At 40.6% G+C, this 17,378-nt stretch overlaps 1 protein-coding gene across 10 annotated transcripts in view; it reads right to left on the bottom strand.

Moving 5' to 3' along the window:
- Positions 1-14,402, bottom strand: part of NFIB (nuclear factor I B) — a 288,405-nt gene extending 274,003 nt beyond the window's left edge. For 2 of the 10 annotated variants that reach the window (XR_009552015.1, XM_060199574.1), the window contains exons 1-2: positions 13,196-13,898; positions 6,646-7,177 (exon numbers count right to left, since the gene is read on the bottom strand). Coding sequence is in view for 9 of the 10 variants with exons in the window: in XM_060199574.1 (XP_060055557.1) it covers positions 6,646-7,177; positions 13,196-13,225 (562 nt within the window). In the remaining variant the exon portion in view is untranslated. Of the gene's footprint in view, positions 1-6,645; positions 7,178-7,566; positions 7,674-13,195 lie in introns of those variants that run through there. The other 8 variants (XM_060199571.1, XM_007535865.3, XM_007535873.3 and 5 more) reach the window with 8 other exon arrangements.
- Positions 14,403-17,378: the final 2,976 nt, after the last annotated feature.

Genomic DNA, 17,378 nt, shown 5'->3' with positions numbered 1-17,378 from the left:
CACATAACCACCAGTCCTTGAGATTTCTAAAATTATTCCTCCTCCACAAGGGTGGAGGAAAGAGAGTTGGAAAACTTTGCTTTGAACATTATGTTGGCTAATCATTTGCTCTGCCATAGCATATACAGTGAACCTCCTCGAGTTTGGCATATTCCACTTTCTTCAACTTCAAACTAGAAAAAGCTATTCTTTCACAAACTGAAAAAGAAACTTCTACTCAAATGCCAGTTAAGAACAAGAGATCACCCCTGCTTTTGTCCATAATTTTCAGATATTTAATAATCACCTATTCTAATGAGTGTGTTATATGTTATTTCCTTTTTCTTCAAGCCTTACAATTGGAACAAAACAGTAATTATTCCTTTGATTATAAAGTCAAGTCAGTTATCATGGAAGCCACCAGAATGACAGAAATGAAAGTTTACTTATCTCAATTTTTAAGAATTCCTGAGAAACCTAACTCACTCTCTGAAGGAGTGTATACCGACACAGGTGCTGAAAATTTAACTGGTGTGGAGAGATGACAAGAGTGAAAGAGTGTCATAAAACAGTTCTCTTGAGCCCACTAGCCTAATTTTTTTAGGCATAGTGAAATTTTATGAGAAAGATTTTCCTAAGTCAGATAACTTAGATTGTTGTTTCATATTACAGTGCCAACACTTGAAGGAAAAACTAATGTAGAAGATAAACTTTTAACTTCTTTTTTGGTAAGTTTCTGCCTAAACTGCAAGTTTAGGAGAAAACAGGTAAGTAAATAAAATATTCTTTCAAATCTGTATTTACATCTGTGTTTCTATAGACTTGGTTTGTATCACACTAGAAAACACAGACTTTAAAGAACTAAAGTTCTAAGGAAGGGGTGTAGATGGCCTCTGTCAATGGTTCCTGCAGATCCACATTACCAGGGCCATCTGAGAGAGACCCAGCCATCATCTCTGTCACTGCAGTACACAGTTCTCTCAAACTACCATTATTCATGAATCCTGAACATCACTTCAGTTCTCTTACACAGAGGGTTAGTTATTTTCCCAAAACAGTACACTAAACTAACAAACCCGAATATATGATCTAGATATATATTCTTAATTACAGAATTTGTAATACTGTGTATACATACAGGGGAAGGTAGGAAGAGATGGCTAGTACTGTTAGTAGGATATTTTACCAACTTTGTTGACTCCAAAAAGAGGGACACTATGCATATATTTTTATATTTTAAAATCAAAATTGAGATGACAAATGAACCTCTCCTATGTCTCTGTCTCTCTTCTCTTTGAAAAGTGAGATCATATTAACAGCAAAGCAAGAGCTTAGTTTGCCATATCAGAGCACAGATGCCAAGCTTTCCCAGATGGCAAAAAGGATCTCAGAGTTTAAGTCTTGAATTGTCTAGCAAAGCTATCTTCTGGCAAGGACCTCATGGCATAGAGGGTAAACTTCTGACCCCTTAGGCTTAGTTTTCTTTTTTCTTTCTTTCTTTTTTTTTTTTCCTTATTCTTATCAGTGAGAAAATTGCTAAGTATCTTATCTTACGATATATGTTCCCACAAAGGTCTCATTAAGCCTAGGAGCAAGACATGCCACTAAGAGCCCTTCTTTATCTGGTGAACTGTGTGTGAGCCAGAATGCAAACAAATATGCACTAGAGTTCATGGGTTCAGTCAAGGACAGGAGGCTAGAAAGGAAAATTTAACAGTGTTCCCCTAAGTCAAATGTGCATACAGAGTATTATTCTTAACACACAAACTGTATGCCCTCTGAGTATTTCATAACACAAACTACCAAAGCATCCTAGAGTGTAGCCTCATTTTAACAAATTATGAAAACTTAGTTTTCCCCATAATGGGAAATACCTGTGAATGAAGTGAAATGTATTAAAATGCTAAAATTTGCCATCAACTTACAAACAATTATCTACTTAAGCTTTTCATAAAGAAATAATTGTTACCCAGAAGGATTCTAAAAGTCAATAACTTTCAGAAGGAAGGAGGAAAATAATTCTCAGCATTTGCTTCCTCACTAATGATATGTGACAACCCGGAAGAATTCTATTTTAAAACAATAATGATTACAAGGTCTCTTTAAACAAGGTGCACTTTTCACAACTTCAAATTGTACTTTAATTACCATAAAATTTAACCATAAAATAAAAGTTACCATTCAACAATAGATCATAATTTTACAGGTTAAACAAAAACTAAAGAAAACTACTCTTTCATGAGGGCCAAGTTGTTCCCTGTCTCTCACTAGCATTCCAAAACACGTTTAATAAGAGTGCAAAGTACAGTCCAAAAATCAGTTAGGCTGATTTAAACTCTAATCTGTTAAATTCATGACAGCAGTTACTATCTCTTAAATTCTTTGAACTTCTAAGTGTAACCTTGTAGCCTCTCTTTTTTCAAATTCTTCCCAGCCTCAGAAAAAGCCCACTCCCCCAGCTGCACCCCACCCCTGCCCTGCAGCAAGGGGACTCAAGGCTCCCATAAGCCAGACTTTTCTTCTGTGCTGCCCTTTGGGTGGAACTGCTAATCCTTCTTATTAATTAACAAGATAATGGTGGTTAACCAGAAAGCAATATTAACACTAACTATCTAGGAAACTTCAACCAAAATGATTTTAGCCTTATGGTTGCTATTCCTGATGTGAAGAATTATGTTCTGAGAAGTTGACAACATTCTGATACAGAACTGGAAAAGTCAGGAACAACTGATTTATATCAGACCTTAACACACAGGTTCCTTCATTAAGAATTTCTTAGTATTTTTCTAACATTTATACTGCTTTACTAATTAGAAAGAAGACTAATGTGTTCTCAGTGTGTTACTATAAAATTTAAGTAGTATGGAACTTGTGGGAACTAAGCATGGCTTTAGAAATAAGCAGTGAAGAGCCTAAATGCACTAGCCAGTCAAGATGAATGCATTACTTATCACCACATTCATTCTGCCTTCCACTCCCTTCTCACAGCACATCCCACATCCTGGAGAACATTTATATCCCAGGAAGATGTGTTATACAAGGCTTGCCTGGCTTTTGTTTTGTTTTGCTTTGCTTTGCTTTGCTTTCAGGAATGCAATAACAAAGACAATATGGGAAATAGGTACCACCTGCCCAAGAATCACTGGACATCTTTAATATCTTTGGGGAAATGGAGGATACTTTAGAGCTATTTTTCCCTATAATCTGTAACAATCTTTAAAAATAAACATTTTTTTAATAAAAGGAAAGGTTTTATATTAGTTAAGGTTTGCTGAAACAAACAAGCAAGCAGCTTTCATTCAGGGATTGTCAAAAACTTTCCAGTGTGCCCACTGCAATGCGGATGCCAACCAACGAATCAAAGGCATTCAGCAACTAGACAAAGAGGGTCTGATGCCAACCTCGGTGCCACTGGCAACCATTATTGGCATCAAGCACAGTGTCTGCCTTTTTTTCCCCTTCGCCTGGCACTTCACAAACAAAATGGCGGTTCTTGTAGCAACGAAACAGCCGAAGCGCAGCCCTCTGAATCAATAACATCAAATGATTTTATGGATTTAAACACAGTTACTCCCAAATGGTGTGTATATTTTAGGTAAGGTGGGACGTATGTAGTTTTATAAATGACTATTTTGAACATGGTCCTCACTAACAGAGAAATTTTTAAAATGGACTAAATTGCGGTTAACTAAGCTACATACATAGAAGAAGCTGAATAACAAAGAGATTTAGCTTTAAAGAAAATACTGCCTTGTGATGATACAAAAGTCTAATAAAAATATATCAAAAATAATTTTGAAATGCATAAATTTTCCCAAAACTGTATCAGGTACAGATGTAGCACTATAGCTTATATCAAAGCTCTAGTAACTCTTTCCACACTTAAAAAGATGAGGCTGCTAGGCATAAAGGAAAAAAAAAGTGTGGGTCAAACCAAAAAGAGAATGAGGGAAAAAGAAAAGCATGGGAAGTTGGCCAACAATGAAACTTTATTATATGTTGGTCTTTATTACATCGTCCAGAAGAGATGCAGTTTGTGATCTTGTATAAATAACCAAGAGGACTATTGATATTTCTAGATCTGGAAATTGTCAATATATTGTAACATCACTCCACACTGCAATGCGGATGCCAACTAACAAATCACAGGCATCCTGAGCTAAACAAAGAGGGTCTGATGCCAATACTGGTGCCAGTGGCAACCATCTTTGGCATTCTCTCTGTTCTTTCTCATGTTTTTCTCCCAGTCTTTCAGAACTGGAAAAAGAGAGAGAAGTAGGGGGAGGTGATTTTGTTGCTCATTCTGTTGCAAACATTACATTTGTCTGTTCTGATGTTCCATGCTTTTCTTAATACTTTATCACCTGATTATAAAAGAGATTTAAATGGGGTTTTGTATACTTAGAGAATAAAAAGTCATGATGAAAGATAGGCAGCCCTTTGACTGGTTTGATACTTATCTTTTAAAATACCTGTTTCAACCAACTACACTTAAAATAGCATAATTAACCCATATTTAACTCTGTGTGTGTGTGTGTGTGTGTGTGTGTGTGTGTGTGTGTGTGTGTATGTGTGTGTGTGTGTGTGGTGTTTTGAAAAGGGGAAACACACTAGCACCCTTATATTACTTTTCAAAGAAAGTAACTAACAAATATTAATAAAAGATGAAACAGTGGCAGGTAGAAGAGGACACAAATGAGATGCTCAGGGTAAGCTGCAAAGTTCTTACAATACAGACTTCCAAAACAAAAGTAATGTTTTATCTGAAAATGTGGTCTCCAAGAGTTGCATAAAACTTTGATCGATGGTACAATGCAGAAGGTATCTATGCATTTTTCTTTCTTCAATCTATCTTCACAAATCCAAAAGATGTGTTCTTTATTGTCAGTTCATCAACCAAGAAAGTTGGTTGCCTGCCTCAGGGGCGAATGTACATGCATGAGCTCCTTAAGGACTAGCCTCCAACCAAGTCAAAACGTGAACAGCAGTTAGGTGACTGCAAATGTTCCCTCTCTACACAAAAAGTTACATGACCCACTTAAAAAAAAAAAACTTTACTTCTAGCCTTGAATTTCACAAAGCAGTTACAGCAACATTTATAGTCAACCCAACACAAAATATACAGCCCACCTTAAAATGTCACCTCCTAGATAGCTGTCAATCAAATTAAGTGTCATGTGTGAATGTACATTTATTTTAGGACACACAGGGCAAATAAATATCCTTAAACCATCATTACTTAAATTTTAATGTTTTTAATAAAATAGCATATTGTTTCAATTTTTTAAAGGCAGCAACTCCAAATGCATGATGCTTAGCATATATATTTAAAATCAAACTGAAAAAAATATAAGGAACATTTAAATGTCTCTGAAACTGTAACAAGAAGCTATAAAGAGTTTTTTTAAAGCATGTAATAAGTACCTATATAACTGAGTCAAAAGTAATTTTAATATTTCTTGCATTATAATAAAGTTTATACCACTTTATTAGATTCCACATTTATATTGTGAACACCAGATAAACATCTGCCACCTAGCTATATGCAGGTCATTTTCCCGACTACCAGGCCAAGTTAGGAAATGATCCACCATCTGTAGCAGATCAAACTTCAGTCCACTTTTGGTATGCTGTCTTTTTTTAATGATGTTTTACTATAGACTGCTGCTGCCACAAGGTAATCTATATTCCAACACATTTATCTGATGAAAAGAAAGTCTCGCCTACTTGAGTAAATATCTATCAAGAAAAGTAAAAATAAATTTATTGCACAAAATCAAAAGCACCCAGCAAAAAGATTACTTATTTTTCAATTATTCAGGCAACATTTAAATCACTCTTTATCAAGTATTTTTTAAATAAGTATGGTATGTGGTTTCTACATTCTTTTTGAGATTTATTTTAAACCAGTGTAACCAGTCCACTTTCTGTTTTTGTTCTATTATGGTATGTAAAGAACTGCAACTTTTCTCCTCGGTAAGTTTTACGTATTTACGTTTAAGCAAACTAACAATTTAAAGTGTTCCAAATCACGCTGAAAAAAAAAAATGCTATGACACAAGTTACTTAGACAAGAAACATAACCCATCCAATATACATCGAATATTATAGTCAAAAGGAGGTTTTGAGATAAATATGTAAATTAAATAAATCTCTACCAAAGATACTCTTTCTGATAGTGGCACTTAAGCATTTTGTATGGGGAAATGCTAATTTTACTTTCAGTGCAATTGCAATAGATTCCATAAACAAAGTTCATCTACCTTATTAAAGACTAATACAAAGATTATTGAACAGTGGTCTGACTGCTCCTAAAACTGCATTTTCAATGGGGAAAGATGACCATAGTCAAAGAATATTGCCTAGGAGGGGGGAAAATGTTTAATAAACTATATTTTAGACTATTATATGTCTTTAAAACATATATTATTTCAAAGGGCAGTTCTTTGTGGTCTTTCTTTAAATATCCATGGATATACAGGTATGAAAACTTGAAGTCTATTTCCATGCCTGGCACAGGGCAGTAGATATGTGCATGTAAGAGGGCCTACTTGAAGGAAAGAGATCTAGGGGCCTTGAGAACCATCTAACCTAAACCAGACATTCTGTATGCAGGGTTTGTGGGCAGTATTTGCCATGCTAGAAGAAAGAACAATCTGCTCCTACCTTGCTCCTGCACGTAGTATGCCAAAAACAAATCAAGCTCCTTAACTGATACTGTGATATGATGTGGCTGGACACAAAGTGCTGGGTTTGTGCAATGTGGGGATTTCATGAGCCGCTCTCCATCGGTACTTTCCAAGGGGATGCCTTTGAACAGGATCACCATGACTAGATCCAGACGCCAGACTTTGTCTGCCTGTCGCAGGCAGTCGATTCTCCTAATCTTACCCTTCTGGTCAGGATTGGATAAGACACAACATGGATGCTTCTTGCCAGTTACGGTGAGCACAAAGTCCTCTCGGTACTCCTGGCGAATATCTTTGCGCAGTTTGGCCAGGAGCCTGGATGCCCATTTCTGTTTGATTTCAGGCTTTTCACTGAGCAGCTCATCTTTGACTGCTCTTTCTTCATCCTTTGACATTCGCTTCTCATGCTTCTTAAAGTACTTGCGTTTCCGAGCCTGCAGGTTGAACCAAGTATAGGCAATTGCACGAACATGTGGAAGTAGTGCCTCGATGAATGGGTGAAATTCATCCTGTGGAAGATGAGGAGGCAAAGAAAACATGCATAGTCAGTTTAGTTTTGAAAGCTAGGAACAATACAAAATAAACAACAACAACAACAATCCATTCCCAATACAATACAAAAAGTTATGCAGAAAAATAAAATTATTTTTTATTTAAAATAATCAAATCAGGGGGAGGAGAAAATTAAGAATAGCAAACTGCTCCATTCCCCTCAAAATTCACAGGTTGATTCTCCTTTCTAAAAAGAAAATAAGGTTTATATTTTGTTTTTCCACTCTGGCCCCATCCCCCTCATTCCCACCATACATCAACATTCTTTAAAACCTAAGCAACCAAGGTGCTTGGCACCTAATCTAATATTTAAATATTTCATTGACCAACTAACACTAAGCAGTACCATTTTACAAAGAACACAGTGAGTTGTTTTTTGTTTGTTTGTTTGTTTGTTTTTAAATCGGAGCAGAGCTATTCAGAAAGCAGGAGCGATGCCACAGTTCATTTCTCTTCTCTGTGGCACAGAAACACAAAGCATATAGATGCTCAGTGTAATGCCACACAGTTCCCGCTTTTGGAGCATGCTCTCAGCAAGAGGCTGCTGGTGGCACAAAGAGCATGCGCCATTAAACTTGATCCATTTTCTTATCAAACGTCCAACATTCCAACACTGAAACAGCACCATTCCAAGAGTGGTAACTAGAGAAACCGGTATACAGTGAGGGAAAGTGGGCAAAGGAAACGGCTTGTAGTATCAGTGTCCTGAACAGAAGGTTTCCATAATTTGAATATTGCATTCTCTCCCTCCACCACCACCACTAGCCCCTAAAATACAGAGACTCTCACACTATCTCACAGATAAACTGTGTTTCCAAATAAGTTTTAAAAGCTAAAAACAATTATTATATGAATGTTCTTAGAGTAGCTTTCCACAAAACCCAAAGCCTAAAGAGTCAGTTAATTCGTTAACCAATCATGAGTATGGCAATTACTCTAACCCCCTTAAAAATCAATCTGAAGTGAACAATGAAAAATGACAACTTGGCACCAAGTTTACATTCTTTGTGTCTCTGCATGCAGTGACAGGGTGACACCAGGAACACATGATGGTCACTTATTGTTTTTGCAGAATCAATATGATTCATTTGTTAAGCCTATGAATTTTCAGATAAGACTGGGAGAGTACCTATATGTGTATCAGTGAGTTTGCATGTGTACAGATAACTGAGCATCATATCTTTTAACTTAAGCGGTTTACCTTAGGTTCCTGCATTATTTTCTGTCTCCTTCAAGACTTTTTTAAGAGAGGGAGATGACAAAAAAGTGGCAGATATTCTTTGTCAACAGATATTTCAAGTTACTTCCTGAAGCAGTCAATGTTTCTTTACTTCTCGCCATAGGTAAAACCTGTCTCATAAGCTCAGGCCTGTTACTGGTGAGAAAAAAAACTTAACATCCTGTGCATGCATGCACACTAGATGCGTTCAATAAGCCAAGATCTGAAGCAAAAGAACTTCCACTGCAGAAACTATTTTGGTCTCATTGACTATATCGTCACTCCAACCACAAAATAACTTTCTCTAATTGATCATATCCCAAATTAGATCTTACATACTAGTGCTAGTGACACCAAACTATGTGGAATAAATTATATTTAACTGGCAGACTGATGAATTACATTAGGTAAAAATGAGAAAAGTACAACTAAGAACATTCCAACAAAGGAAGGTGTCCAAAAAAACCCCAGGTATAAATCCAGTTTTTTTTTTTTCTTAAGGAGAAATTCAGTTTCAATACTAAAATCTGCAACACATTAGCAGTTCTCAGTTCAGATATGGAAGAGGTGTATATTCCATCCAAGCAGTACTGCAGTTATCAAGTATTTTAACATATTGCCAAAAAAGGTTCCTTCTGAATAAGTATAAATCTGAATAAAAATAAATCAAATAAGCTGAATAAGCATAAAACAAAATTTTATAATAATACAGAATGCAAATGATTACATCACAGTATGTGGCATAACCAAACACCATAGAGGAAATCATTAAACCGATCAGTAGTTTCCAGCAGAGATTTGAACAATTCAGTTACTATGCGAGCACATTAAACTAGGCCATGGAAAGAGTTAAACCACAATCTGTTCTTTGTGTGGGAAGGCAGTGCTGCTCACAGCAACCACAGCCCATGATAAGACCTCCCTATCTTCATACTCTTTCTGATGCCATGCTTTTAGCTTTCACTGTAACTACAAAAAGTTTATGCCCCTTAGAAATACATGAATAAAGAAATCCTGCTCAAGGAAATGTGGACTTAAATACACTTTGGAAACTCACTTCCTCTAATCTGACTTTCACTATGCTTTATTGACATGATTAAAAAACATACATGAAATGAAAAAAATAAGAATGTAAAGAGTATTAAGAGGGTGAGCTTTCTGTTACCCACTCATTTTACCCTCACTATGTTTTTTAAAATGCAATGTTATTTTAGCAGCTATTAAGCAATGTAGTTAAGTATTTGCACCCTTAAGTACTATGTTCAGTGACATTTCATTCTCTTATAGAGACATCAAACATCTTTTTGATTAAATTTGAGTTTCAAATCATTTATCTTATGTAACAGCTCTAAAATTTTAATAAATGATTTTAAACTGTCAAAATGCAATTATGACAATTAAATTTTGGATTTCTTAGCAAATGCACAGAAACAGCATTTTTTTAAGGTTGCTTTGAATTTGTTGTCAGTGTTGCCAAGTGATTTTTTAAAACATACTCTTTTTTTCTTATTGGTACCTAGAAGTATCAAACTTTCTCAGGTCACTAACTTTGCTTATAAGAATCTCTCAATGCTTTACTACTATTATGGGAATTCCTTTCATGTTAAACACTTGACAAGGAGATATTTTAAATAATAATAATAAATGGAGGTTTGCTAAAATCACATACATTTCTATATCAAATACCTAAAATATCATCTTCCCAATTGCAGCTGTTTCCTAAAACTGAGTTATATATAATTTTAATAATTTTGAGAAACATGAATGGAGGCATATGCCTTCCTTTCCCCCCCAAAAAAGTGTCTATGGTATTCTAATTAATAAATTACCACAATAGTGCTTTAAACAATTAAAACTTTTTTTAAAGCAAAGCATGTAATTGATCTGTGATCTAATGGTTTATACTGAATATACCATCTTGACCTTTTAGTTTTTATTAGACTATATCAACATAATTCTTACACTTTTAGAACTTTCATTACTTGAAGCAAATTGATAAAATAAATGACCAAATTATAAATTTCAAATATAAAAGTAAACAGCCTAAATTCTACTAGAAATGTTTACTTTTCTGCACAGTTATTTGCATCAAAAGGATTAAAATTAGACTATACAAAGATGGAAGAATAAATACTCGGTTCTCTTGGAGCATTGCTATATAACAATAAATCAATCAAAAAGTATACCTTAAGAACTTGAAAAATAACTAGAAAAGTTTAATGCAATCATGCCAAGTGAAAGTTATATTACCAAGCGTTTACATTACTTTTAGTAAAAGCAGATGTTATATGTGATAGTTCTTAATTTTCCTTTTACATCTGAATTATATTGATGTATAAATATTGATCTGCAATAATGCACAGATACTTCTGCAAAAATTTGCCAAATAATCAACTTTAACTTTAGCTCCTTTTGAATAAGGCGGTTTCTAAAATCCAGATATCTATTACAACTGAGACACTGCAAAGTTTTCAACCAGGTTAGAATATTACTCTATTAAATATCCAAACACTGTTCTACTAGAGCTATTAAGCTCTTGCCATAACAATAAGTACAAAAGTAAATTACTGGTCTCATATAAAAAGTAACATGCTAACCTGCCCTTACTTTTGCAACACCTTACATTACCTTTAAAGTCACTTCCATATTCCCTAAGTTAGCATTCTATAGCTAAATTCCTTCTCAGTGTAAGCCCAAAGTCTTAAAGAGAAAAAGAAAAATTTAATATGTCAACCTAGATTTATATAAGTAAAACAGGGAATATTAGTTGTAATAAATTAGTGTTGGTAAGTATGTATCCCTGAATGTCATTGTGATAGTTGAATGGTTATACTGTGTATGCTCCAAATATTCCATATGTCACAATGCTGCAACATTTCATTAACTTACACAGTTTAAAACAAAACTAGTGGTTTATCAATGCACACTGGGAAGAAATTAAAAGTTAATGTAACTACCAGCAATGTTTGAGAAGCCAGTGCTAGAAATATGAATTAACCCAGAATAGCAAATCTTTACAGGTGAGACTCAGTGGTGCAGTACTTTGTAACTGAAAACCTTACATTAATTTGCTTTAATGAATCCAGTATATGAATAATATGAAATTGATGTGATTTATCAGGAAAAAAAGAAGAGAAAAACCCTGCCCAATGGGTAAGAGTAAAGGTAACTTTTACAACTAAAGGAAATTCGTTATGCCTCAGTTTTGTCATATTTACTGACCAGTATTCATAACCTCTAAAAAATAAGTAGCTCAGCAATTTATTTTTTCCATTTTTGTTAAATTAAAGTACAGGTTTACTTGCTGAAAAGACCCATATCTAAGTTAATCATACTCAGATGCCAAACAAAATATAAACAATAAAAAATGTGTCAGCCAAAAAGCTACAGGACTGCATCCAATCACTGAATAAGCCTTATCATTGTTTTCATCTTCATTCACAATTTATGAATGCCTCGTCGTTTTGAATCACAATGACTTCTAATTGTCATACAATTGAAATCTTAATCATTTGTCCATTATAAAAATGCATCATCGTGATACTCGATTTTTTTAAAAAACTGTAGCAAGCACACCTAAAATCAGGCAACACTTCTTGCACTTTTTAAGAGATTTTATGCCTATGCCAAAGAAGATGCTTACAGATAGGCAATCCTGACATCTTCCTAAAAGCTTAAGTCAACTGCCCACACCTCTAGAGGTTTAAAATAATTGCTTCCAATAACAACTCTAGGCTAAGATATTTAGTTGGTCAGTTTGTTGGTTGAGCAGCGATGAAAACTACCTCCAGGTAAGTCAGTTTGGTCTCGCCACTTGTTTGTTTGGCTTTAAATCACGTAAACTGTGTTCTTACAAAAATATAAAGTTGGTATTTTATTTCACAGCACTGTCCCTGAAGTCTTATGACAATTTTCACAGTAAAAAAAAAAAAAAAAAAAAAAAAGCAAACATTTAATGACTTCACTTTTCTAGCATTACTTTTTGCTTCATGAGTTACGTCCCATATATCGCCAGTTGAACAGGTCTCCACAAAAAGAACATGTTCTTCAAGTCCTAAACATCCGCCTCTACCAACTAACTAGTGTCAACCTAAAGACCGCCTTTGTGGTGTGGTCACTGGAAACCTCTAAAGAGCGGGTCACTGTGGACCAGAGTCTCGGATCCCGCAAATTAAGCAAAGGAATGAGTTCCGAACCACAAAATCCGACTACTCGTCGCCCGCCCACTGGCTGTTACGGAGTCCAGAGACGCCCTCAAGGACTCAAGAAGCTACAGTCCCGTCACACAAGTTAACTGGTAGTTTATTAGGGTTCAGCACCCCCTGCCCACAAAAGAGCCTCTAAAGCCCGAGATCTGCGCTGGAGCGGTCGTGTGAGGAGGTGGGCACCACAAACGGGGCGCTGCGCCTCAGGAGGCACTTAGTGGGGCCGCCCGCTACCAAGGCTCGCGGCCGGGACCCAGCCCATCCCGGCGGCCTCGTCCGGCTCTGCAGCCCCGGCGGCGCACGGGCGCCCGCTCCCCGGGCCCAGGGCTACGGGCTGCATGTAAGGAGCGCGCTGTGGCTGGGGGCGATGGGGCCGCGCACAAGCTCCCACGTCGCCCCACACACACCGCCGCAACTCCGACCCAAGTCTATGAGGAACGGAGTGTGCGGAGGTTAACTAATGCCGTTAACTGTCCGCAGACAAGAGAAAGAAAACAAAGGCATTTCGAGGTAGAGCGAAAGCTCGAGAAGAGAGCGGCCGAGACAAGTACCTGAGTGAGACAGATGGGAGAATACATCATGACTTCGCCTTAAAACGCACTTTCCCGGAGATGCCCAAGAAAATCTTCGAGAAGCAAGAATTTCATCTATTCATTTTACAGTCATCTGAGCCCCGCGATGCAATCAATCAGAACGGGGCTGTGCGCTGAATCGCCGCAACTTCACAACAAACCCAGTCCTTCTTAAATAGCCAAAGATTCAAGTTCACTCGGCGAGCTAGATTTCCCGGGGTGAAATCCAATCTACACTTTTAACCCTCTTGCAGTTCGAGCGCGCCGACCGTTCTCGCCAAAGCCGCCGCCGCCGCCGCCTCCAGAGCTGGCTGCTTTTCTCCTGGGTTTGGGGATTTGTTTTCTGTTTTGTAGTTGTTGTTGTTGTTGTTGTTGTTGTTGTTGGGGGGGTGCTTGTGAGTGCGCTAAGGCTCGGTGTGGGCTGGATTGGGGTGGTAGTTGGTGGTGAAATGCTTTTTTTAAAAAAGGCGGGGAGGGGGGCGCAGGAGAGGGCGGGAGGGAAAGAGAGAATGTGTCACCGTGCTGGGAAAGTTCAAGGTTACAGCCCCGAGCACTGCGGCAAGATCCTGGAGTGGCGATCGCAGGCGAAACTTTGCCGAGCGCCAACCATGTGTGTGTGTGTGTGTGTGTGTGTGTGTGTCTGTGTGTGTCTGTGTGTGTCTGTGTGGTGTGTGTCTGTGTGTGTGTGTGTATGTGTGTGCGAGAGAGTGAGAGAGAAAGAGAGGGGGAGGGAGGGAGGGAGAGAGGAAGGGAGCGGGAGAGAGGAAGGGAGCGTGAGCGAGTGCGCGCGGGTGGCGGGGTGCGCGCGGGAGAGGGCTGGAGTGGGGGGCGGGGTGGGTCGGGGAGAAAGGAGAGGCCAAGGGGAGGGAGGGGGCGCGAGCGCAGGTCTTGGGGCGGAAGAGGTTCGCAGCGCGCGGTCTTCAGCTGCAGCAGCTGCAGCCCGCGCCGACCGCTCGTGCCCGCCCGCCCGCCTCGCCCCGCGTCTGACCCGGCCGAGCGTGGAGGTTGCTTGCTGCCGCCGTTGCCCAGAGCCCCGAGGGATCGAAACGAGCTTCTGAAAAAATCCCAAACATTAAATCCAAACTCCTCTCGTCTCTACTCTGTGCTCTTTTTTTTTTTCTCCCCTCCCCTCTCTTGCTTTCTTTCGCTGCAAAACTTGGAAGTTGAAAAATTCACCGGTTCCACCCTCTGGACCCCGCTCGCGCTCTCTCCAAATCAGACTTAAGGATTGTTTTATTATTTAATTACACAATCATCGCTTTACTCCTCCTCCTCCTGCAAACGCGCATTCCTTTTGCACCAGCCTCTCCACACCCCCCGCCCCCCACCTTCCTCCTCCTCTTGCCTCTCCCCCACCACCACCACCACCACCACCACATTTGTTAAAGGTCTCATTCCGGTGCAACAAACATGACTTTTTTCTTTTTTTCAAATCAGATCTTCTTTCTCCCTTTGATCAAGTCCCGCACACTGTCCCCACCACCGCTCTCACACACCACTGAAAACCCTTCCTGGGAGAGATATTTCTGTGTTTTCCGCGGACTCTTTAAGCCGCAGGAACATCCAAATGGGAGAAGTACATTGCCAGTCTGGGCCCAAGAAAGGAACGGATGGAAAATTCCCTCACACCCCGGCCACCCCGGGGCACTGGCTGGGGCGCTGGATCTCGCACCCGGGGCGGGCACGGTCTGCCTGGCCCGCTGCATGAAAGGAGGAGGGGGAGGTTGAGCAGGCTGGGGTCTGAGAGAACTTGAGTTCAAGTAGTTGGGGCGCGCCAGCGCGGAGGGTGGGGCCTTCCCGGGTCTCCCCAGAGCCGGTCTGCGCCCCAGGGCAGAAGCTACCCGCAGCGCTTCGTTGCGGTTTGCTGCCCTCCCAGGGGGTGCCCCGTGCACGTGGCCTCGCTGGGAGCTGGAGGACCCGGCCGAACCGCCGCCGCCAGCTCTGGTCCCCTCCTCTTTCCCCCTCCTCCCGCCGCCTGCTCCACCCTCCTCTTCCTCCTCCTGCAGCCCCGCTGGCTCGCTCCCAATCCCCACCCCTCTGGGCCTCGGGCGCCGGCGGAAAGCGGCTCCCTCCCCGCCCCGGTGCAAGGCTGGGCGGGGCCGCGGCGCGCTCAGGGCTGCGGGACGGGCGGGCGCGCGCGCAAGCCGGGTGCGTGTGCCGCTACAGCCCTCCAGAGGCGGCCGCCCTGGGCCGCTGGGCGCGCAAGCCCGCCTCCTTCTTGCCGCAGGGCCCCGCCTCCACCCGCAGGAGCTGCAGGCCCCAAGTCAATGAACTTGATTTTGGTTCTTTGCGGCGGTTTGCCTTGAACGGGGTACACACACACACACACACACACACACACTCAAACACACACACACACACTCACTCAAACACACACACACACACACACATTTTAGTTTTCGATTGGGGTGGGAAAAGGCGGGCGAGACAATGGAGAAAGAAAACGTGATTGCCAGGGACTCTACATCTACCTAGCTGGGGGGGGGGGGGGGCACTAGGGGTGGCGGTAACTGGGGCTGCCCAAGGGACTTGACTGCCCAGTCTCCATGGCAGAGCTGTGTCCTCTTCCAACTGTGTTTCTGGGACAGTTTGGAAGCTCTTCTGAGATTCCCACTCTCCCACCTCCCACCCCCACCCACTTTCTCCATCGCTTTCTGCATTCTCAATCTTTCCTCTCAACTTTCTCAGCTCTCTGGGTCTCTCCTGCTTCTGCCCGCCACTCCCATCCCTACCTCCCTCCCCCCCCCACCCCACCCTTTTAACTTTCCTCAGCGCACCCGAAGGAACCAGTGACTTTTTCCTTCACCAAGTGGGAGTTATCCACATCAAGCATTTCACAACGACACATCAAGAAAAGTAGGCAGGTTCAAGTCAACCATGAAATGGTCACTTTTTAACCCCGTCCTGTCCTCATTAGGGAAATGCTCAAACACAGTCCGTTTTCAAAGAGCGCTCTTAATGAGCCGAGCTTGCCAAGTCTACCAGCTGCAGCCCCCGTAAACCAAGAGCCCAAAGAAGAAAGGCGCTGGGGGTGGGAAGTTGAGGAGGCCCGTAGAGGGGCTGCGGGTCGGTGGATCTGGGAAGACAGGTAAAGCGAGGGATATTTCGAGAACTCTACTGGAGTTAACCCTTTAGGGTACACACTGCTGGAAGCTGCTTCCCAGCTCCGCCCCCTCCCCAAGGCAAATCTTCTAGTCAGCATTTACAACGTTAATTTCCTTTGTGTATGTCATTTCTTATTTTTGAGACGCCAGGATAAAGCTGACACGCCTTTATACATGAATGCATTAATGCAATATTCGTAATTAATCTAAATAAATACTCACTTCTCTCTCAGAATTTTAAAAGCAATCACATCTAGGTTTTTGTTAAATCCCCCAAACATCACTTTGTATCCACATTACGCTGCATCACTTTTTTCACCCCTTGATCCAAAGTCTGCCGGGAGGGGGGCGGGGGAGAGCTACTGATAATACCAGCTTTAACTACTGGAGTTTCCCTTTGAACAAATATTCAATTTAAAGCGAGTTAATTTACCATAAAAGACATTCCTCTTGGCACGAATGCACTCGTGTCCTTGAACACACCTCTTTGAATGCCTGCACTCTTACAGAAGCCATTATTAGGGGTCTCTTTAAAAATCCAGCGCCCATCTTCCTTTTTCTTTCCCTCCCCCAGTACCCCCCCTCCTCATCACACCACCCCCAGTGAAATCCTGGCACCCAGAGAGCACTCCTTTCAGTAAGAGATCCCAGATCCAGCCTCTGTCCCTGGGCAAAAGAGGCCCAGTGCTGAACCCTGGACAAGTGTCTCCAGACCTTGTTACCCCTTTCCCAACAGAAACTATCTCCTTTTGCCATTAAAATGAGGTTGCATCCAAAAGTTTCTAACAAGTGAAAGAAAGAAAGAAAGAAGAAAGAAAGAAAAAAGAAAAAGAAAGGAAACCATTGTACAGAAGAGCTCACAAAAGCTACAGCAGCACCAGTGGTGAAGAAGCAGCAACCAACACAGGTAAGACCCCAGAGAAGTGAAGGGTCTGGGTCCTCCCAAGCCTGTCACTTAGGAATTCAGATATCTTTCAAGTGCTCCATGGTTGTTGGGCACATAGGACTGGGCACAGTATGATGACTATAGAAGATGCTTGGTAATTTGGGGTGTTGAC

The sequence above is a fragment of the Erinaceus europaeus genome, chromosome 10, assembly GCF_950295315.1.
Source record: "Erinaceus europaeus chromosome 10, mEriEur2.1, whole genome shotgun sequence".
NCBI classification, from domain to species: Eukaryota; Metazoa; Chordata; class Mammalia; order Eulipotyphla; family Erinaceidae; genus Erinaceus; species Erinaceus europaeus.
This window is presented reverse-complemented; position numbering and strand designations above follow the sequence as displayed.